Consider the following 22,953-nt stretch of genomic DNA (forward strand, 5'->3'; position numbering starts at 1 on the left):
CTACTAGCGGTCCGCTCCGGCTCCGCTCGGGTCTTTAACAAAAATTTCAACGATATTTGACGTTGTTTTATTTAAAAAAATAAAAGAACTCTTATTGCGGCATAACTATAATAGTTAGACATATGCTGTCGCGACACTTTTTGTAAATAATAATGTGTTCTACAAAGTTGTAGTACATTATTTTGTTCTATCATCAATAGTTTTCGCGGGGCACGCGGTGTAATGAATATTTTATGTAATTTTTTTACACGTTGGGTTACATTACTTGAGTTTTAGTAAAGAGCACTTTTTTTTTTTTTTCAAAAAATATTATAGCCTAAGTCACTCGCGAATGATGTAGCTTCCAAACAGTGAAGGAATTTTTCAAATCGGTTCAGTAGTTTCGGAGCCTATTCAATACAAACAAACAAATCTTTCCTCTTTATAATATTAGTATGGATATATTCTATATACGACCTTTCAAATGAGTTAGAGAATATGTTGTCTCCGTTGCCGCGAAATAAGGAAGAACAAACAAGAGTAACCAATCAAAAATGAAACATGAAACAAAAAACCTTTATTTAAAAGATAACGCTTCGCAATCTTCGATTTTGGGTTCTGGGCTGACGACTGCAGAGCGCTTCGACTCTTGGGGCGTTTCGTGTCGATCGACAATGCTTAAATCAATAAGCTCAATAAAGCTTCAACTAATAACACGACCAGTTGAAGCAGTCCTGGTAAAAGCCCTCCACCGATTCCGATGAGGAGATCTTCAGCCAATTCCGTTATTGTTTTCACTAACGTACTCAGCAAGCCTTGCAAATTAAGCACATTCGCTGGCGGTGTGTTAGGATTGGCCCCGATCGCATATTCGGGTAAGGATCGTAAGAAGTTCACGATGGCCAAAGCTTGGGAGTAAAGTTTGAGTAACGATGTCTCTAAAGCTCCCAAGTCGACCGGGATAATGCAGCTAATGCTAGGGGGTAGGGTGTCGAAGATCGAGAGCAGTGAAAGCAGGAGGTTGTAGACGTTGTTGAGGAGAGGCAGCAAGATGTTGACTAGTGGATAGACGGCAGGTAGCTGGACTCCTGTCGCGTAGACTGGTGTCTGAAAGAAATTAACTGTTAATATTGAATTAAAAATCGTGTTTGACTGGAGATTTTGGGCTAGAAAGAACGTTTTGCGATAGAAACAGGGCGGAGATTGGTACCTACGCGTGCGGACTTAGAATACGCGGTTATCTATAAAATTATGTCTCAAAGAAATAGATTTATGATGAATATGGGTTCTGAACATCTGTCTGGCATCAATGTCTTTATCCACTGCGAGGAGGACAGGAAAGAATGGAGGTCTATTGATGGCAGGAACTGCTGAGAGTCCGCATGGGTACGTACCACCACCCTGCCTATTTCTGCCGTGAAGTAGTAATGCGTTTCCGTTTGAAGAATGGGGCAACTGTCGTACTGTTACAAATGAGACCTTATAACTGTTGTCTCAAAGTGGGTGGCGGCATTTACGTTGTCAATGTCTATGGGCTCCGCTAACCACTCAACACCAGGTAGGTAGTGAGGTCGTCCACCTATCTGAGCAAAAAAAGGAACATGGTCCGAATAAAAATGCTCCGTAAAGTTCACGACCATTGAGAAACACGATGCAAGGAGGAGAAGGCCACAGACCGTTCAACTTGTATCTTTAACGTCACAATCAGAAATACTATTACTGTATGCACCTGAGCTAAGCCTTTACGCTTTTGTGAAATTAAAATTAAATTTAGCGTCGTATTTTGTAGAACTTACCGTCAAAAGAAAAATCGTGCCAATACAAACCAATGCAAGGGATGGTTTCGACATCTCCATAAATAAATAAAAACTAAACGAATCGATATTTTGACAAACGAAAAAAAATATCTTTATACGTTGATTGATTAAATATTAAATAATGTATCCGACATTTACAATTACATCTATTTAAAGAGTGAATTGTAAAAATTACGCAAACGCGCCATATTTATTTTACAATAGCTGATAAAGTTTTTATAATCTTGAGAATCGATTTCGTTACGAATACGAATTATGTAAATATTCGCGTTGCGTTACACATTCGAATGTTTTATCGATTTTCTTTTTGTGTTTACTAATCGATTTCTCGAAGCGATAATGTTTCTAGTTGACATAATCGATGTTCGCTTCAGCTGAGCTGTGCCAATTGAAGCCTTGTCTGATTTAGTCACAGAGCATTCGTACCTTTCTTTTATTGCTTAGATGTGAGGACGAGCTCACAGCCCACCTGGTGTTAAGTGGTTACTGGAACCCATAGACATCTACAACGTAAATGCGCCACCCACCTTGAGATATAAGTTCTCAAGTCTCAAGTATAGTTACAACGGCTGCCCCACCCTTCAAACCGACGCATTACTGCTTCACGGCAGAAATAGGCAGCGTGGTGGTACCTACCCGCGCGGACTGACAAGAGGTCCTACCACCAGTAATAACGCAAATTATAATTTTGCGGGTTTAATTTTTATTACACGATGTTATTCCTTCACCGTGGAAGTGAATCGTGAACAACGCTATCTGTCAAGAGTGAAACGATTGAGAAGAAGAAGTAGTATCCTGGCCCAAATCACTGGGTCTAAAAAAGATTATTATTTATTTAAGGCGGTTTTTTTTGTGTTTGACCTATATATATTTATTTTGAATGAATTTCTTTAAAGCTGCTTGCAATAGGAGTTGATTGAGAATGAAACTCGTGGATCGAGGTGATCACGGCCCTAAGACATGAGGAGTGCGACTGAGGAAGAAGAGGAGAATGATATTGGACGTTGACATTGACAATGGATATTTTATGTTATGACATAGAAATCACGATAATGACATGCTCAACGACGTAGCGACGTCACGATCCGGTTAATCGTTTCATGTAAATGGACATTCGTTTTTATTGTTCGCAACGCAAAAGGAATACTAGATATGTCCTAGAATTTATTCTGACGGATATAATATTTATGAGAGATTTGGAGATAGAAAACAAAGCAACAAAGCAGTCCATGTTTGTCTTAGTTTGTTCAAATGGAAGTTTATATAACATTTGAAATCAGCTAAGTATGAAATACGATCTTCAGTACTTTTATTAATTGTAGTAAGTGGATTACAGTAAGCTCATACATCACTACGAAATTTCAGATCCTCCCAATCCACTATCGGTGCTTTTAGATACCTTAAGCACCGACCACTGTTCTTGTCAAAACCGTCGCTTGCGACGAAGGGCTCGACGAGCGCATTAACCCGCAGACACAGCCCACTGAGTTTCTCGCCGGATCTTCTCAGTGGGTCGCGTTTCCGATCCTGTGGTAGATTCTGCGAAGCACTGCTCTTGCTTGGGTACAGTGTTAGCAACACTCCGGTTTGAGCCCCGTGAGCTCACCAACACGTCAAAGAGAAGCTGAAATAGCCTCCCAAGGCTATCAGCATAGGCAGGGAAAAAAACCAGACTGGTTCCTACCAATTAATCTAATGAAACATGTACTTAACATATGCTCACGAATCACTTTCCACGATGAAGCAATAACATCGTGTGATAAGAATCAAATCTTTTATAATACTTTTTTACTATGCGTAATGACTAAGCAATTGAGTCGTAGACCTCAAGCCTCAAGACACCAGTGACCGCTTGATACCAATTAAGTTGTGAACTTGTTTCCTAATCTAAGCAATAAAAATTATTATTACGAATAATAGTTAAAATTGTGCTTCATTGATTGTGAAGTAAAGATTCGATTATAGATACTTTTACGGATTATTTTTTTTTAATCACGCCACTTTAACTGGTCCCGTGATAAGTTCGTAAAGAACTTGTGTTACAGGTACCAGATAACGGATATAAATGTAAGATTTTTATTATACACATACATATATTTAATATACATCCATAACCCTGGAAAAGACATTTATATTTATCATACAAATATCTTCCCTTGGCGGGATTCGAACCCGCGACCTCCTTGTGTAGTGACCGTGTCACTTACCACTACACCAGACGGTCGTCAATGTTTTACATTTGATATATATAACTCACGGGGCGTGATTGTTTGACGGGGGTATAGGGAGACCCAGTGAAACGGTACCCGCTGCCGCCCGCCGGTCAGTAGGGGACCTGAACCCGGGTGTCTCTACTAAACTCCGCCCCGGGAAGCTGTCCCGCCAACCGGTGTAAAATCCTGCCGTGCGGTCGTCGTGCCGGAGTCGGAGACCGGAGTGGATCCCGGCGATCGCACGCAGAGTGGACTGGGGGCCCTTCCATGCCCTGCGTCAGTCTCTCACGCAACCCGTGGTCGAGCACGTACTATGTTCCGCGCTTCATTCAGGTGTTGCCTCGATCTCACCTCCAACATCCTACTTCTCCTAATCCTACTCTCCGAAAACATAAACATCATGAAGACGACAAAAAAAAAGAAAAGGGTTTCACAGGCGGTCCCCCATTCCACATTTAATGTGGATTTCAGCAATGTCAGGGGCCTACATAGCAACCTTGACGCCGTACACCACCACCTTGAGACGGCGCAGCCTGCCCTGCTTTTTTTTTAACGGAGACGCAGATATCTGCTCCGGATGATACCTCATACCTTGAATACCCCGGCTACGTATTGGAGCACAACTTCCTGCGTAAAGCCGGGGTGTGCGTATTCGTCCGGGCTGATGTCTGTTGTCGCCGTCTTCGGGGCCTCGAACAACGGGACCTGTCCCTCTTGTGGCTGCGCGTAGATCACGGGGGCCGTAGCCGAATCTACGCGTGCCTGTACAGGTCCCACAGCAGTGATGCAGGTTCAGCTCTGTTTGAGCATGTGCAAGAGGGGACCAACCGCGTGCTTGAGCAGTACCCATCTGCGGAGGTAGTGGTTCTTGGAGACTTTAATGCTCACCACCAAGAGTGGTTGGGATCCAGAACCACTGACCTCCCGGGTCGGACTGCCTACGATTTCGCCTTGGCCTACGGCTTCTCCCAGCTGGTGACACAGCCCACCCGTGTCCCAGATATCGAGGGGCACGAGCCTTCTTTGTTGGACCTTCTGCTGACCACAGATCCGGCCGGATACAGTGTGGTGGTCGACGCTCCGCTTGGATCGTCTGATCACTGCCTTATTCGTGCTGCCGTACCACTCTCTCGTCCTGATCGTCGAACGACGACCAGGTATCGAAGAGTTTGGCGGTATATGTCAGCAGACTGGGATGGATTGCGTGAATTTTACGCATCCTACCCATGGGGGCGGTTCTGCTTTTCCTCTGCTGATCCTGACGTCTGTGCGGACCGTCTTAAAGACGTGGTGCTCCAGGGGATGGAATTGTTTATTCCCTCCTCTGAAGTGCCCGTTGGGGGTCGCAGCAGACCCTGGTATAACAATGCCAGCAGGGATGCTGCACACCTCAAGCGGTCCGCATACGTGGCATGGGATAATGCCAGGAGACGTCGGGATCCTAACATCTCGGGGGAAAGGCGGAAATATAACGCCGCTTCCAGGTCCTACAAGAAGGTAATTGCCAAGGCGAAGTCGGAGCACGTCGCTAGAGTTGGCGAGCGATTGAAGAGCTATCCCTCCGGGAGCCGTGCTTTTTGGTCGCTCGCCAAAGCTGCAGAAGGAAACTTCTGCAGGTCTAGTCTCCCACCACTGCGCAAGTCCGATGACAATCTGGCCCACAGCGCGAAAGAGAAGGCTGACCTTCTGGTCAAACTCTTCGCCTCGAACTCGACTGTGGACGACGGGGGTGCCACACCACCGAACATCCCCCGGTGTGATAGCTCCCTGCCGGAAATCTGCTTCACACAGTGTGCAGTCAGGCGGGAGCTCAGACTCCTGGACGTCCATAAGTCGAGTGGGCCAGACGGCATCCCCGCAGTGGTTTTGAAAACGTGCGCCCCTGAGCTGACACCTGCGCTAACGCGTTTGTATCGCCTCTCTTATTGCACTAACAGGGTTCCGTCTTCATGGAAGACCGCCCACGTCCACCCTATCCCCAAGAAGGGTGACCGGTCGGACCCATCGAGCTACAGGCCTATCGCGATAACTTCCTTGCTTTCCAAGGTGATGGAGCGAATTATAAATACACAACTCCTGAAGTATCTTGAAGATCGCCAGCTGATCAGTGACCGACAGTACGGTTTCCGTCACGGTCGCTCAGCTGGCGATCTTCTTGTATACCTTACTCACAGGTGGGCTGAAGCCTTGGAGAGCAAGGGCGAGGCTCTTGCTGTGAGCCTTGATATCGCGAAGGCCTTCGACAGGGTCTGGCATAGGGCACTTCTATCGAAGTTACCATCTTACGGAATCCCCGAGGGTCTCTGCAAGTGGATCGCTAGCTTTTTGGATGGGCGGAGCATCACGGTCGTTGTAGACGGTGACTGTTCTGATACCATGACCATTAACGCTGGCGTTCCACAAGGTTCGGTGCTCTCCCCCACGCTTTTCATCCTGTATATCAATGACATGCTGTCTATTGATGGCATGCATTGCTATGCAGATGATAGCACGGGGGATGCGCGATATATCGGCCATCAGAGTCTCTCTCGGAGCGTGGTGCAAGAGAGACGATCAAAACTTGTGTCTGAAGTGGAGAACTCTCTGGGGCGAGTCTCCAAATGGGGTGAATCGAACTTAGTTCAATTCAACCCGTTGAAGACACAGGTTTGCGCGTTCACTGCGAAGAAGGACCCCTTTGTCATGGCGCCGCAATTCCAAGGAGTATCCCTGCAACCTTCCGAGAGTATCGGGATACTTGGGGTCGACATTTCGAGCGATGTCCAGTTTCGGAGTCATTTGGAAGGCAAAGCCAAGTTGGCGTCCAAAATGCTGGGAGTCCTCAACAGAGCGAAGCGGTACTTCACGCCTGGACAAAGACTTTTGCTTTATAAAGCACAAGTCCGGCCTCGCGTGGAGTACTGCTCCCATCTCTGGGCCGGGGCTCCCAAATACCAGCTTCTTCCATTTGACTCCATACAGAGGAGGGCCGTTCGGATTGTCGATAATCCCATTCTCTCGGATCGTTTGGAGCCTCTGGGTCTGCGGAGGGACTTCGGTTCCCTCTGTATTTTGTACCGTATGTTCCATGGGGAGTGCTCTGAGGAATTGTTCGAGATAATACCAGCATCTCGTTTTTACCATCGCACCGCCCGCCACCGGAGTAGAGTTCATCCATACTACCTGGAGCCACTGCGGTCATCCACAGTGCGTTTCCAGAGATCTTTTTTGCCACGTACCATCCGGCTATGGAATGAGCTCCCCTCCACGGTGTTTCCCGAGCGCTATGACATGTCCTTCTTCAAACGAGGCTTATGGAGAGTATTAAGCGGTAGGCAGCGGCTTGGCTCTGCCCCTGGCATTGCTGAAGTCCATGGGCGACGGTAACCACTCACCATCAGGTGGGCCGTATGCCCGTCTGCCTACAAAGGCAATAAAAAAAAAAAAAAAAAATTTTTGAATTAAAGGACTCGATTAAAACTACTTTTACGGATTAATATTGGATTTTATTTATTTAATGATTTATTATTGATATTTGTGAATTAAAGGACTCGATTAAAACTACTTTTACGGATTAATATTGGATTTTATTTATTTAATGATTTATTATTGATATTTGTGAATTAAAGGACTCGATTAAAACTACTTTTACGGATTAATATTGGATTTTATTTATTTAATGATTTATTATTGATATTTGTGAATTAAAGGACTCGATTAAAACTACTTTTACGGATTAATATTGGATTTTATTTATTTAATGATTTATTATTGATATTTGTGAATTAAAGGACTCGATTAAAACTACTTTTACGGATTAATATTGGGTTTTATTATTGACATTTTACGATATTGATTAATCCGTAAAAATGGTTTTAATAAATTAATTATTAATTTATTAGGTTTATACACAAGAATACAGTGGCGGACTTAATGCCTCAGGCATTCTCTACCAGTCAACGAAAGGTGATCTATAGTGTTTTGTGGTAGGTGTATTCCTTTTTGAGTAATAAGAAATTTATAATAACTAGAGGTCCCGCAGTAGTCGAAATTCGACTATAATTAATTGGAATTGTAAGTTTGTACACTATTATGATTGTATTTTATATTTCTATGATCACAATTTTCGCCAAGGCTACACTATAAAAAAATATTAATAAAAACAAACAATATTTAATCTATTCTCAATTTGACCACAGACGTCAAGAACAAAAATTTGACAGTAAATCATCAATAAATAGTATGCATGCGTGTGTGCATCAAATACATGGTATGTAGTGTGTGTAATGTTTTCTGTATTGATTTAATGTATCTTATAAGCATTATTTTAAAAAAATATTAGCATTGTGCACTTCTTCTCTATATTCTCTATAAGTGTGTAAAATTTCATACTCCTCCGTCCGCGCAATTTTCGTAAAAAGGGATACAAAGTTTTTGCTTCACCTATTAATGTATAGATTATTATATAAATATACAGACACATACATAGTATACATACATAAACATAACATAACAAATTATATAATATATCATAACGGTAATATAAAATTGACACATAATATATCATTAAAAAAAATTCTCATGCTTAAATAATTACACACACATTTATACACAACATAAAACGTCAATTATCTGTACGGTCTATATATTAATACGTGAAGCAAAAACTTTTTATCTCTTTTTACGAAAATTGCGCGGACGGAGGAGTATGAAATTTTCCACACTTATAGAGATTATAGAGAAGAAGTGCACAATGCTAATATTTTTTTTAATTAATGCATAAAAGATACATTAAATCAATAAAGAAAACATTACACACACTACATACCATGTATTTGACGCACACACGCATCATCATCATCATCATCTTAGGCCTTACAGCCCAGGGTGGGCCTTAGCTCTCTCTCCAGACTGCTCTGTTCAGGGCTTTCTCCTTCCAGTTCTTGACGCCGATATTTTTGAGGTCGCGCTCCACGCCATCCAACCATCGAAGTTTGGGTCTGCCACGACTTCTGCGGCCCTCTGGTTTGCCATAGAGCAATTGTCTTGGCATTCTGGTACTCTCCATTCGAACCACATGTCCTGCCCATCGTAGGCGTCCAATCTTTATAGTTGTTATGATGTTAGGATCTTTGTAAACATCATACAACTCGTGGTTATAGCGCGTCCTCCATATCTGGTTTTCCCGCACAGCACCGAATATCCGTCTTAGAATCTTACGCTCGAACACAAGTAGACGGTTCTCATCTTTTTTGCTGAGTACCCATGTCTCTGAGCCATAAATAAGAATGGGTCTCAGTAGGGTCTTGTATAAAAGAATTTTGATATTTCGTGACAGAATTTTGGAACAGAAGTATTTAAGCAGGCCGAAGTAGCATTTATTCGCCGACAGTATTCTCTTAACTATTTCTGCTGTTATATTATTATTATTCGTTATCAGAGAACCAATGCACACACGCATGCATACTATTTATTATCAAACTTTTGTTCTTGACGTCTGTTGTCAAATTGAGAATAGATTAAATATTGTTTGTCTTTGTTAATATTTTTTATAGTGTAGTCTTGGCGAAATTTGTGATTATAGAAGTATAAAATACAATCATAATAGTGTACAAACTTACAATTCCAATTAATTATAGTCGAATTTCGACTACTATGGGACCTCTAGTTCATCGAAAACTTCGATAAAAATGAAAAAGAAACAATTACTAACTAAAAACAACAAAAAAAAAATTACATCAACCCCTATGGGTTCTCTATCAGTCTTATCTATCTATGCATAGATATAATTCACAGATGAAAGAAAAAAAAAATCGATAACAGATATTACGCAAATTTTATCATTACGCAAACATTACTATTACCGTTTTACCTTGTTACGTCATTACCGCAATCAGATAATGTCGCATATTTATATGATTATAAATTAATAAATTTATTTATTATTTATATATTAGTCTTATAGTGCGCTAGTTTTTTTTTAAATCATGATTCGATCGATTTTATTGTGTTTCGCTGTATTATTGGTTTGTATATTTCTACTTTTTACTAATGGTAGGAACTCTTGTGAGTCCCCACGGGTAGGTACCACAACCCTGCCTATTTCTGCCGTGAAGCAGTAGTGCGTTTCGGTTTGAAAGTTGAGGCAGCCGTTGTAACTATACTGAGACCTTAGAACTTATATCTCAAGGTGGGTGGCGCATTTACGTTGTAGATATCTATGGGCTCCAGTAACCACTTAACACCAGGTGCGCTGTGAGCTCGTCCACACCTCTAAGCAATAAAAAAAAAACTTTAGCTGTATATAGCCATATTGTCTGTCTGTGGGTGTCGTAGATACTAAGGAATCAATTGAAGATCCGTAGGTCGTATTTTAAGTCGGCAAAACCTCAGCGCTCTGCAGATTTTTAACGCGAAGCCGTCCCATCATACAACAAAAAGGAGACTTAGGTCTGGTGTCTCGTGGTGAGGTCGGTCACCAGCCTCACTACCTTCTACCACCACCCTGCCCGTTTCTGCCGTGAAGCAGTAATGCGTTTCGGTTTGAAGGGTGGGGCAGCCGTTGTACTGTTAAAACTGAAACCTTAGAACTTATATCTCAAGGTGGGTGGCGCATTTACGTTGTAGATGTGAGCTCGTCCGCCTAAGCAATAAAAATAAGATATTATAAACTTCAATGCTGAGGGTTGTGGCCACCTTTAATAACTTGGTCCTGGATTATCCTGCGCTAGCCTTGCCTATCCTCGACCGCGCGGCTAGCCTATAGCGTAGAGCAGCGGTCGGGGAACTTTTTTAACTATTACCCGAAAATATTTTTGTGTAAGCTGATATTACCCCATGGCGAAGAACAAAAAAGGGTGCGTGTACTTATGTACGCGCGTAAGAAGTTATACTTTATTTTTGTTAAATTTATTTCTTTTTTTTTTGTTAAATCTTAAATAATTAATAATAAATATTAAACGTTAATAATTTAATAATATTTAGTATGAATTATATTAAATAATAATTTTGTCATTTATATTACTAAAAAATGAATGCTAATAACACATTTTTTTACGAGTGTACATGCGCAAAAGTTCACCTGCGGCTATATTCAGACTCGCCAAGTTACGTCGGTCGTATTGTAATGAGCGATTTTGTGGGCAACTTCATTCTGTTAAATTTGTGTCACGGTGCGCGCGCATCGTAAACTTTCACTCTCATCAATTTTTCATAGCGCGCCTAAAGAAGTATAACTTCAAAAATAACAAAATCGTTTCTTTTTAACATCTTTCATATTATAGACGCCATGATAATTTTGAAAAAAAAAAAAAGATTTTTTCGTTTCTTTTCATTTTGTTTCATCGAGTTTGAAATCACAACGATTCTAAAGAAGTTTCACTTCATTATATACTTTTTACTCACAAAAGTTTAATTTTTATCCCCCAAAATTTCATTTTACTCCATTTGGGGTAATTTACCCAGGTTCTCCGACCGCTGGCGTAGAGCTATCTGGTTCGACCAGCAGATTGTTGTTCTGGCTCTGGACCTTCTTCCGCATACCTTGGCTTTTACCAGCAGCTTTTCTAAGTTGCCACCAGTTTACGTAATAAAATAACAGTCTACCATTTGTGTAGGATTGTTGACACGATAAATAAGTCCATTGGATATTAGGTGGCGCTTGGGTTCGAAGATTACGGGTCGTTTTCTCGCCCAACTGTCCTTAATTCACTTTGCAGTTCCCCGTATTAGCTTAGATACCAATCTTGTGCTTAATTAAACAAACTAGTGGCTTTCTAATTGAAATCGCCATGATTTTTTTGAGTGAGAATCCAATCTCGAATTCGACATTGAGATGAGTCTACAATAGAAAATGTCAAGAGGAGAACTTCTTCGAGTCTTTTAATAGCAAAAACACGCGTCCTCTCTCAACTCTCAAACTTTCATACCGATGGAGTAAAATTACGATCACTTCCTGACCCGTAATGTACTGCGAAGCAGTAATGTGATAAGATTTCAACAGAAGGATCATTGTTGGATGCATAATATGCATTTTTGTCTATCTATGGGGTTCAATGGTTGCTTTGATATTTGAATGAATTGCATTGAACGGAAACAGTAATGAGTTTCCGTTTGAAGAATGCGTCAGGCGTTGCTCAATTGGGACTAACAATTAAATATTATGTCTCAATATGAGCGGTCGCAATTAAGTGGCGATTCCTCTGGACTTCTGTTACCACTTAAAAAGAGATAAACAATTATACTCTTCACCCGATTATGAATTCTAGAATAAATTTGTTTTAATAAAGAAAATTGACAGTAGTCTTGAAAATATTCTAATATCGACGAATAACGAAAACTGTGCAGTGTTCAAAAAGTCGGAAATAAAAATTACAATTTAAAAAAGCACGTGTGGCACTCAGGGACTGCCGCGGTACAGCTATTGCATAGCATATTTTATCAACTTATGCAATTATAATTAGACAATAATAATTTAATATTAAAACAATAATTAAAATAAGACCACGCTATACTTATAAACATTAACAATAGCAAAACATTAACTGTCCTTCAAAATCATAAGCTAGACCGCGTGAGAGAGAGATGGGCAGACTTTTTATGATGCGCATGCAGTTTGACGTCACGCCGCGCGCTTATTCACAAACACTACACAAGCGCAACGTGTGAATGTGTTGAACGCGAGCTACATGGTAGGCGGAGTGAGGGGTGTTAGGTTTTATTTTCGTTACGGAATTTCTTGATTCGGTCGCCGCGCTTAAAAGCCCGCGATAAAAGCTATGCAATACAATTAAAAATTCACAATTAAACCGTACCTAAATGTACTTTTAGTTACGCCATTTCATTGTAGCGAGAAACCATGTGAAATCAAAGGCCAAACAAATAAAACTTTCCTCTTTCTCTGACAGGTCGAACGAGCTGACGCGATGATACCGGCGTACTCCGTGTCAGCATTGCGTCTCGCATTCGACGAGATCGCGACGGTTTTACCAGTCGCGAACCAGCTCGCCTGCCTCCTGATACCGTTCCTCATCAACTTGATCAACAACCTGAACAACCTCTCGAATATAGTGCAGAATCTGACGCCGGCAATACTGCCGTATTTTGGTTGCACTCTGCCGCTGCTTTACGCAACGCTGACGGATCTGGCGAGCGTCCTCTTCCTGTACATCAGTGTGTTGATTTCGCTGTTTCGTTCCAACGTCCTCGCGGCTCCGGGTCTGCTGTTGGGGCTAGTGGTGCAGGTGTTAAACCTGGTGCTGACGCTCTTAAGCGGGCTGACAGACGGAAGCGGCTTGCTCAGTGGCCTGATAAAGCTAATAACGTGTGTCGTCGTTGAATTGGAGAAGCTGTTATTGTGATTTCAAAGGACCATAGATTGTAATGCGTTATTAATATATATATACTTAATATTATAAAGAGGAAAGATTTTTTTTGTTTGTTTGTCTTGAATAGGCTCCGAAACTACGGAACCGATTCGAAAAATTCTTTCGCTGTTTAGAAGCTACATTATCCCTGAGTGACATAGGCTAAAATCTTTTTTTGAAAAAATTAGGGTTCCTTACTAAAACTCAAGGTATAAAAAAATTACCTAAAATATTCTTTATATCGCGTGCCCTGCGAAAACTATTGATGATAGAATAAAATAATGTACCATGACTTTGTAGAACACATTATGATTTACAAAAAGTATCGCGACAGCATATGTCTAACTATTATAGTTATGCCGCAATAAGCGTTCTTTTATTTAAAAAAATAAAACAACGTCAAATATCGTTGAAATTTTTATTAAAGACACGAGCAGAGCCGGGCCGCTAGTTAGCTTATAAAGCGATTCGTATTTTATTTCGTGTCACGTATGGTGTTAAGATACCATTATCCATCATCACCATTCATCTGAGGACTCCATTGAGCGGCTGGTGGTGCAAGACAAAGTTTAGGGCAAAAGATCTCGCGGACGATCTCCAACACGATGGACCGACCTCATAAAATCTATGACAAACTCCAATATAAATGATTGGTTTCACTCTGCGAGACATAGAGTGAAAGCTCCTCGAAGAAAGTTTTCTAGAAAGTTTCTAGTTCGATCTTCTCAGAGGGTCACGTTTCCGATCAGGTGATAGATTCTGCGAAGCACTGCTCTTGCTAGGGATAGTGTTAGCATCACTCCGGCTTGAGCCCCGTGAGCTCACCTATTAGCTAAGGTTACGCTGAAATAGCCTCTCAAGGCTATCAGCTTAGGTAGGGGAAAAAAAGCGAGACGTCATGCCATATGGCGTTGCATCGCGAGAGCATCGGTGTCACAGTATTCGACTGATGCATGACCACGACCACTCTGTCAAGAGTGTACGACTAGGAAGAAGTTAAGATACCGTGGTCTATTTTTTGTTCCCCACCTATTCAGTAGTCTGAGGGGCTATTCCAGTTACATCCGGATGGGAGTCCATATAGACACAGCGCGAACGCCGCCTTAAGATGTAATAACGAATCGAGCTGTTGCATTGGAGGTCTATGATCGCTTGGCGTCAGAAATGGTCAGAATTGTTGATCAGAGCACCAATTATTAGGCACCACGGAATAGTTAAATAAAGTTGGAATGGTAATGTAGGCGGGGCAAGCGTGCCACAGTTATGATTGTACAAACATAACTCGACCGATTCTTTCATTCACCGCGTTTAGTGCGCTTCGGACTACTTTAGCCAACAGATCTCCGCTTTATAGTGCCGTGATGTGCAATTATAACTTGTAAAACAAAAAATCAGACCTCAAGTATAGAGCGAGGAGGTATATCTTTCGATCGGTAAGTCGAAATTACCATTTAATTACAATATTATTTGTCTAAAACATAAAAATATACTGAGCATTATGAAATTCCAAACATTAACAATATTATTGCAGCAAGTTATAAATAGCATACATTGCGCGATGTGTACTCGCCCAATGAACGCAATGACCAAGTCAGCTTCCAATGTACTACATGCATTGCGTTCTCTACACTTCAATCTTTGAAATTTCGGCGTTTGCCCTGATTGGCCGTGGTGCAGTTGTCGATAGTGAGGTGACCATGTGGTGAAATAAAATCATTGACAGAATTCTCGACTATATTTATATTTGACATGGATATTTTTTGCATTATTTTATATTTAATTAATGATACCTAGTATATTCTTAGTGAGACGTATTTTGAGTAAAATAAATATGTATTATTATTATTGAATTATTATCATTGAATTAATGTGAAGGTATAATATAAAGGGACATGTAGACCTCTCAATTACGGGTATTTACTATATTGTCTAAGACGTATTAAAATCTAAGTAAAATGCTATTTGACTTATGCAGTTAATTAAAAATTTTAGGTTTCCTAAAGAACCTAACGCCAGCGAACAATGGATTGACGTGACAGGTAGAGGAAACTGGAGACAAAGACGAGTACTATTTACTACTACTACTCTAAACATTTTACTGAAAATGATTTTACCATAAAAAAATCAGAATACACTTAATTTTGAAAAATTCATTCGCAATTAATAGCAAGCGCCAACTGCTTAACAAATACGTTTTATTCCAGGGACAGTGACTATTTGTAATTAATAAAATTAAAATATTTTTTTTTTTCAATATTTATTCCATGTTTCATTTTCTCCATTCATTTCATTCAAAGATTATCGATTTTATCAAGCACTATCGTGTATGAACATTTTTATTGCCTTTTTGCGTGTGTGAGTGTGTATGTCTACGGGTGTTTTGTGCTAGTTTGCGAACGCATATCTGTCCTGAGATTTATGTGTGGGTGTTTTTGTTGTGTGCGAAATTCTTGTAATCACAGTGTGTGTATGTGTAGAAATTAAAATAGTGGGGATGAAGCGGCGACACTGGTTCTAATACAAAATTAGAGCAAAGGCCTTTCCAACCTTATTTATCTATTCCGTGTTAGGCACCCTTCTTCTTTGTTTAATGGTATAAAATATACCTTATATTTAATTTACTATAATTTTTCATGGTGGTTAGGACATCTTATGAAACCGCGCGGGTAGGTAGGTACCACCACTCTGCCTATTTCTGCCGTGAAGCAGTAATGCGTTTTGGTTTGAAGGGTGGGGCAGCCGTTGTAACTGTATTTGAGACCTTAGAACTTACATCACAAGGTGGGTGGCGCATTTACGTTGTAAGTGTCTATGGGGTCCAGTAACCACTTAACACCAGGTGGGCTGTGAGTTCGTCCACCCATCTAAGCAATAAAAAAATCGTAAAAACCATAATGTTAGTTAAGATGTACAGAGTAAGCATATAAAACAAATAATAGTCGGTGACATAAATTTGCCTTATCGCTGAAAGCGTTCTCTTCCAGACAACCTTGCAGGGAGAGGAATAAGCGAACTGGACGGTACTATATCTTAATAAAATAAAATAAATATTATCTCGATTTATTTCTTCGATCTTCTTAATAAGACGCAGGAATATCTAGTTGACTCTGGGAAAGAGAAGTTCGAAGATACTAAAAATTAATCTATTTGTAAGATACCTATAAGACTTTTTTTTATTGCCTAGATGTGTGGACGAGCCCACATGGTGTTAAGCGGTTACTGGAACCCATAGACATCTACAACGTAAATGCGCCACACACCTTGAGATATAAGTTCTAAGGTCTCAGTATAGTTACAACGGCTGCTCCACCCTTCAAACCGAAACGCATTACTGCTTCACGGCAGAAATAAGCAGGGTAGTGGTACCACCTACCCGTGCGGACTCACAAAAGGTCCTACCACCAGTAATTACGCAAATTATAATTTTGCGGGTTTGATTTTTTATTACACGATGTTATTCCTTCGCCGTGGAAGTCAATCGTGAACAATTGTTATGAACGTATTTCATTAAAAAAATTTAAAAGGCTACAACATACATTAACAAACAAAAGCAATAATTGTTAGGTAACTCAGGAGCCTTAGTAACAAAAATCGACATAATTCCTTCAGTGCGCTGTCTAAGGCACTGGCGGTCAAAACTTAAAACATTTAATATTTAGAATTCTTGTTCCAATCGAGTCCTTACATAACCCATCCAACTCCGTACTAGTTTTTCGGACTTGGGACACGAAGACTTTACAATTAGTCGCCCGATTCGCTGGGAATTTAAAATTAACATTATTATTTATTGTCATTATTATTAGGGAGTCCAACACTCATATAAATATTAGCCTATCCATTAAGTATATAATATATTTTCTACATGGATACCAAGTTTCAAGTCAATCGGATGCATGGTTTAGTAGTTCTAACGGAACATCCGTAAAAACCACTGTAGATTTATATATTAGTATAGATTTGAAAATTGGGAGCATCACAAACAAAGCCCACCATAAAGAAATGTGGCAATATATTACGATATCGTACATTCAAAATCGTGCTCAATCATCGACTCCGATTAAAACTCTCAATCAATCTCAATCGATAAATCAATTTAAAATGTATATATATATAAAATGAAATTGATAAAACTATCACGTATTTCTTAATTCTGTTTTGACAGCGATGGTATAATCGATCGATCGTTTTGAATTTTTAACGATAAACACAATAATGTTAGCGAAAGATGAATTTTATCTTAATAATCTGTTGCTCCTTGAATTTTTTGGTGAGTTCGTTTTTGTTATCACGTGAATCTGCTATAGAATGAGCGAGGTTTTTTTTTTATATTGCTTAGATGGATGGATGAGCTCACAGCCCACCTGGTGTTAAGTGGTTACTGGAGCCCATAGACATCTACAACGTAAATGCGCCACCCACCTCGAGATATAAGTTCTAAGATCTCAGTATAGTTACAACGGCTAACCCCACCCGTCGAACCGAAACGCATTACTGCTTCACGGCGGAAATAGGCGGGGTGGTGGTGCGTGCGGACTCCCAAGAGGTCCTACCACTAGTGAAGGATTTTGATGCTTTGCTAGCGACGGACGTAAGTTCTCTCCCTCATATCCTGATAGCCTTGTGAGGCTATTTCAGCTTCACCCTAGCGTGTAGGTGAGCTCTCGGGGCTCAAATCGGAAGTGTTGCTAACACTGGCCCTAGCAAGAGCAGTGCTTCGCAGAATTTACCTCCGGATCGGAAACGCGACCAACTCCGGCGGGCAGTCCGGGAGATCCGGCGAGAAACTCAGTGGGCTGTGTGTATGGGTTAATTTACTCGTCGAGCCCTTCGTCGCAAGCGACGGGTTCGGCGAGCACGGTGACCGGTGCTTGAGGTACCTAAAATCACCCAAAAGTTCTTATGGGCAACTATCGATTTATACACTAGACGCGACGTGTTTTTGTCTTTAATAGCACGAGGGAAAATATTTAATAACTCTAAATTCGTTTATTTGTTGAGCCTAAGTTAAAAAGGTTACTGGTGATTCCTCACACTTAGTGTATTAGTGTAAACGGCCGTCTGGTGTAGTGGTAAGTGACATGGTCACTACACAAGGGGGTCGCGGGTTCGAATCCCGCCAAGGGAGGATATTTGTATGATAACTATAAATGTCTTTTCCAGGGTTATGGATGTATCTTAAATATATGTATGTGTATAATAAAAATCTTACATTTATTTCCGTTATCTGGTACCTGTAACACAAGTTCTTTACGAACTTACCACGGGACCAGTTAACGTGGCGTGATTGTTAGTAAATATTTATTATTATTATTATTATTAGTCCACGGAGGGTCCATATGTTCTTTGTGATCTGTAGGGGGTCCGGGATAATTCCCCGGGATTGTTGATGTCTATGAGTGGAGAAAATCTACCCTTAGGTCAGCAGTATGGTCATTTGTATAAAAAAGCTATTAAACAAATTTCAGTGGACCATAACTTTGTATCTCAATCTAGAGCAATATTAATAATATGTACATGTATTGAAAAATGGATACGCTGTTTATGTAAAAAATAATAATCGAAATAAAAGATATTAATTTTATTATGTAATTTTCATTTCAGGTGACCGCAACCCCGCAAGTCACTGTACCAGTTCAGATCCAACCTTTGTATCAAACCAATGGATATACTCAGCTGTCTAACACTTACACGCCATCCAAAAACATCCCTTGTAACCAACTAGCTACAGCTCAAAATTATGTAGCGAGCAATAATCAATATCAACCGCTGATATCTAGTATAAATCCAAACGAAATCGTCAAGGTCATATTGAGCAGAGTTTTGACAAGTCCTCATGTCCACAGAGTTGAAGTTCCAGAAGTAAAGCCTCAGCACAATCCTGACGCAAAGGAACCAATAAACACTAATGTGCCACACGTTGTCAACAATTATTTTATTGTATCACCGGAATACTTGAAGCTTAACGAAACAGTTTTTAAGAAAGTAAAAGATAAAAAGCCGGAAACGAAGCCGGAAGCGGTAGTTAATAGCGACGAAAACAAAGATAAGAAAGAGCAAGCTACTGAACCGGTAATAAGAAAAAAAAGTAAAAAGACGAATAACAATAAGAAAAGTAACTCAAATAAAGACAAAGAAGTAAAAGGTGATAACCTATTGAATAATCAAGATACTAAAAGAGATAAAAGCAAAAAAACAGATATTACAAAAAGAAATAAGAAAGATAATAAAGAATCCTGTAAAGTAGACGCAAAAACACAACCGAGGACACCAGATGTCGACCAAAATTGTAAAACTACTAAAAAGGATTGCCAGACTAAAAGCACCAACATAGTATCAACAGACAGTTTGACACACGGTACAAATCAAAACGAAGAAGTAAAGAAGATAAATAACAAACGCACACAGCTCGAAAATACAGAGCTCAATTCCAATTACTTCGAAGATATATTTAATCATTTGCAAATGCCTGACATAGATCTCGAGAATCGAGTGACAAGAAATTCTAAAGACGACGAAATAGTTAAAGATTTTCGCAAGAAATTCCCCGAAGTGTCTGAAGATATAGCGCACTCTATACTGAAATATGTCAAATCTAACCTTCAAAATACCTTCAAAGCACCCACAAACTTTCCTTACGGATTATATCAAATACCACATATGAGTTACGCTCCAAATTTTGGATTTAACGTTAGAAAGAAAAGAAGAAAACACAAAAGAAGAAAAAAGTCTAAAAGAAGACACCGACATAAACATAAGTGGCAATTTCAGAGCAACGATAACGTGAATTCTGATTTACACGATGTTAAAATGAAAGAAAGCTACAGACAAGGTAAAGAAATTTATGAAGAAGTTGATCAAATCAATCAGAAAACTTGGAGCGCTTGCTCTGTAGCACCAAAAGATGTTACTAGTTCACCTAATTTACCCGCCGAATCAGTGGTTCAAAAGGCTTCGGAAACATCTAATACTACATCAATAAACATTAAAGATGAACTACCATCAGAAAAGCTCCAGCCTCAAATAAATCAGACTCAAGAGTTCGAAGTATTCAAAGAAAAACCTGTTACTGAATTCAAAAAGGAAAAATCAGCACAACTTCCTGCATCAAAAAGAATTGAAACGAATATAGATGTACTAGGGTATTCTGAAGTAAAAGATCTTTTAGGTAGTGGAGAGAAGGAGTTCTTGGATTTAGAACAAGAATATATGGTCCCAATTATGTACGACAATATGCTAATAGACGATTATCATCCTGCTTACCCAGAAGATACTATATCTAATCTTGAAAAGGAATACATCATTAAGAAATTTTATGATAGGCATTACTATACAACGGATAGAAATAAGGGATCGGATAGAAATAATGAAAGAAAATTACTGCAGCATTTGCTAGCAGATGCAATATTATTGAGACAGCATCTGAAAGATAGCAAAATTTATAAAGACATCGAATCTAGAAATATTATGAATCTTCTAGAAGTATATAAGCACGCAGAGCCGTCATTTCCGCAGCAAATTATATCTAATGTAGATGCGAATCCAAAAGTAAAGATAGAAGAGTTTAAAACTCCAACAATACTTGAGTTTCCCGATTTTGTTACAAAGAAAATCGATAAAAATATTCTAACCCAAACAGAGAGCTTAGATTTGATGGAAGATGATAAGTCAGCATATTCAAAACATAGCAACGTCAGAGTGAAGCCTGTAACAGAAATAAGAAGGGTACTTGTCCCGTCGAATAAGAAAGAGAATATAGAAACTGTGTTTGCTAATTCCAAAGTCATCAAATATGGTGGTGACGCTGAACTAATTGAGACAGGCAGCGGCAAAGATATTGGCGAGGAACAAATCAGCTACGTTACTTCGAAATCTGTTCGGTTTGATGAAATGTGGTAATGTTGGGTTTTTAATTAAATATATTTTTTTAATTTATTTCTTGTCATTGAAGTCCTTCTATGGAGAGCACTTTTGGAACTTCAGCATTGTTTGAAGTCTTCTTGCCGTCGTCCCTTCTTATGTGGGCATGTGCTCTTATCAACCTGCATAGGGATTTAAAATAAATATACAATAAATATAGACATGGGACATCATCATAATCACCATCACCATCATCACCACCACCTCCACCACCACCAAAGAATTATTCTAGCTATTCAAAGAAGGCACGCTGCCAGTATCTTCAGAACCTCGCCTAAAGGAGTCCCTCCTTTTAATAATATATTTTAGCTATTATATTTGTTTTTTAGTTTTAGGTTCATTGTTAAAGTTAATTGTCTTTGATTTTTTTTTCCGTTTGTAACTAGTTAAATATTATATTGTCTTAAAATACATTTTTACAATCTAGCTTAGATTTAAGTCTATTGATTAATTGGTATATTAAGTCTTTGGTTCTCAGTACAGAGAATCTTAGTTTTGGGCCAAATTTGTATTACGATTTGTACCCCATTCGGATGGGGGTTTGTGAAAGATATTTGGTATTCGGAATGTACTCGTTATTATCTCGTATATATTTCTATTTACTGGTGGTAGGACCTCTTGTGAGTCCGCACGGGTAGGTACCACCGCCCCGCCTATTTCTGCCGTGAAGCAGTAATGCGTTACGGTTTGAAGGGTGGGGCAGCAGCAAAAAAAAAAGTCCTAACTTTGAGCTTTTTTTTTTATTGCTTAGATGGTTGGACGAGCTCACAGCCTACTGGTGTTAAGTGGTTACTGGAGCCCATAGACATCTACAATGTAAATGCACCACCCACCTTGAGATATAAGTTCGAAGGTCTCAGTATAGCTGTTGAATGAAATAGTATTTATTTAAGGCCTGTAATGTAAACTAATATTCTTAAGAAATTACTAATGTATTTTTGGAAGAAATATCATTCCAGCGTTCAATTTATTTGAGAAATCCTATCTTGAAGTTTTTGCAAATGTAATTAGACCCATTAGAATTTAAAATGTCATAGCTAAGGTCTGAATAATTAGACAAGGCAAAACCTTGTATCGGAAGAAGTTGCATGGGATTTTTTTATTTGACCAACGATTTACTTGTTTCGTTCATATTTTATTCCTATAGAGAGAATATGAATGATAGGTCATTGGAATGCATCGGAACAGAAAGTGCAGGAAGTTCTGGCGGGTACTCATCATAGAACACAAGATATTTGACAGATGCCTGAATCTCGCTTACGACATTTTCAAGATAAGCATGCATAATATATACAAGTTCCGAGCAACAACATATGAACCGTCGGTCTACCGAGTAATTTCACCAGCTCAGTGGAAGTCACTATCCTCACAAAGTATTATGATATTGAATGCAGATCCACAATACACCCTAACAAATCCGAACATGGTCGAAGCTGGTACCAATCAGGCGATGATCGATAAGATATTAGCCGGCGATGGTATGGTTCCACCGCTTATTGTCACTAAGAAAACGGCAATGATTTTGTGAAATAACATATTTCGTGAACTTTATTACTGTAAATCAGCCCTAACAATTTATTGGGTAAAAAAGTATGCTTCGTTACAAAGACAAACGAAGCTACAGAAAGAAAGACATTTACATGCGGTGTGTTAGTATTTGCAAAAGCATAATAGCAGGTAATT

The 22,953-nt window shown here is 39.6% G+C and overlaps 3 protein-coding genes across 3 annotated transcripts; 2 read left to right on the forward strand and 1 right to left on the reverse strand.

Annotated features, from left to right (window-relative positions):
- Positions 1-541: 541 nt before the first annotated feature.
- Positions 542-1,921, reverse strand: LOC119628406 (uncharacterized). The gene is made up of 2 exons (XM_038017091.2): positions 1,776-1,921; positions 542-1,086 (listed from the first exon to the last, which is right to left on the reverse strand). The coding sequence occupies exons 1-2, from the start codon at positions 1,833-1,835 to the stop codon at positions 658-660; spliced, it is 489 nt and encodes a 162-aa protein (XP_037873019.1). The 5' UTR covers positions 1,836-1,921; the 3' UTR covers positions 542-657.
- A 7,962-nt stretch (positions 1,922-9,883) lies between these two features.
- Positions 9,884-13,721, forward strand: LOC101738566 (uncharacterized). The gene is made up of 2 exons (XM_004924926.4): positions 9,884-10,014; positions 12,895-13,721. Exons 1-2 carry the CDS (start codon positions 9,976-9,978, stop codon positions 13,345-13,347), a joined length of 492 nt encoding a protein of 163 aa, XP_004924983.1. The 5' UTR covers positions 9,884-9,975; the 3' UTR covers positions 13,348-13,721.
- Positions 13,722-17,487: 3,766 nt separating this feature from the next.
- LOC101738437 (MATH and LRR domain-containing protein PFE0570w) lies at positions 17,488-21,282 on the forward strand. The gene is made up of 2 exons (XM_004924925.4): positions 17,488-17,620; positions 18,955-21,282. The coding sequence occupies exons 1-2, from the start codon at positions 17,579-17,581 to the stop codon at positions 21,247-21,249; spliced, it is 2,337 nt and encodes a 778-aa protein (XP_004924982.1). The 5' UTR covers positions 17,488-17,578; the 3' UTR covers positions 21,250-21,282.
- The last annotated feature ends 1,671 nt before the right edge of the window (positions 21,283-22,953 follow it).

Source organism: Bombyx mori, chromosome 2 (genome assembly GCF_030269925.1).
Source record: "Bombyx mori chromosome 2, ASM3026992v2".
NCBI classification, from domain to species: Eukaryota; Metazoa; Arthropoda; class Insecta; order Lepidoptera; family Bombycidae; genus Bombyx; species Bombyx mori.

Excerpts from the sequence above, each read along its gene's own strand:
- LOC119628406 (XM_038017091.2), bottom strand. The coding sequence starts at position 1,835 with ATGGAGATGTCGAAACCATCCCTTGCATTGGTTTGTATTGGCACGATT. Across the intron at positions 1,087-1,775 it reads GCACGATTTTTCTTTTGACG|ACACCAGTCTACGCGACAGG; the intron begins GTAAGTTCTACA and ends AATTTCTTTCAG.
- LOC101738566 (XM_004924926.4), top strand. The coding sequence starts at position 9,976 with ATGATTCGATCGATTTTATTGTGTTTCGCTGTATTATTG. Across the intron at positions 10,015-12,894 it reads TGTGTTTCGCTGTATTATTG|GTCGAACGAGCTGACGCGAT; the intron begins GTTTGTATATTT and ends TTTCTCTGACAG.
- LOC101738437 (XM_004924925.4), top strand. The coding sequence starts at position 17,579 with ATGAATTTTATCTTAATAATCTGTTGCTCCTTGAATTTTTTG. Across the intron at positions 17,621-18,954 it reads GTTGCTCCTTGAATTTTTTG|GTGACCGCAACCCCGCAAGT; the intron begins GTGAGTTCGTTT and ends TTTTCATTTCAG.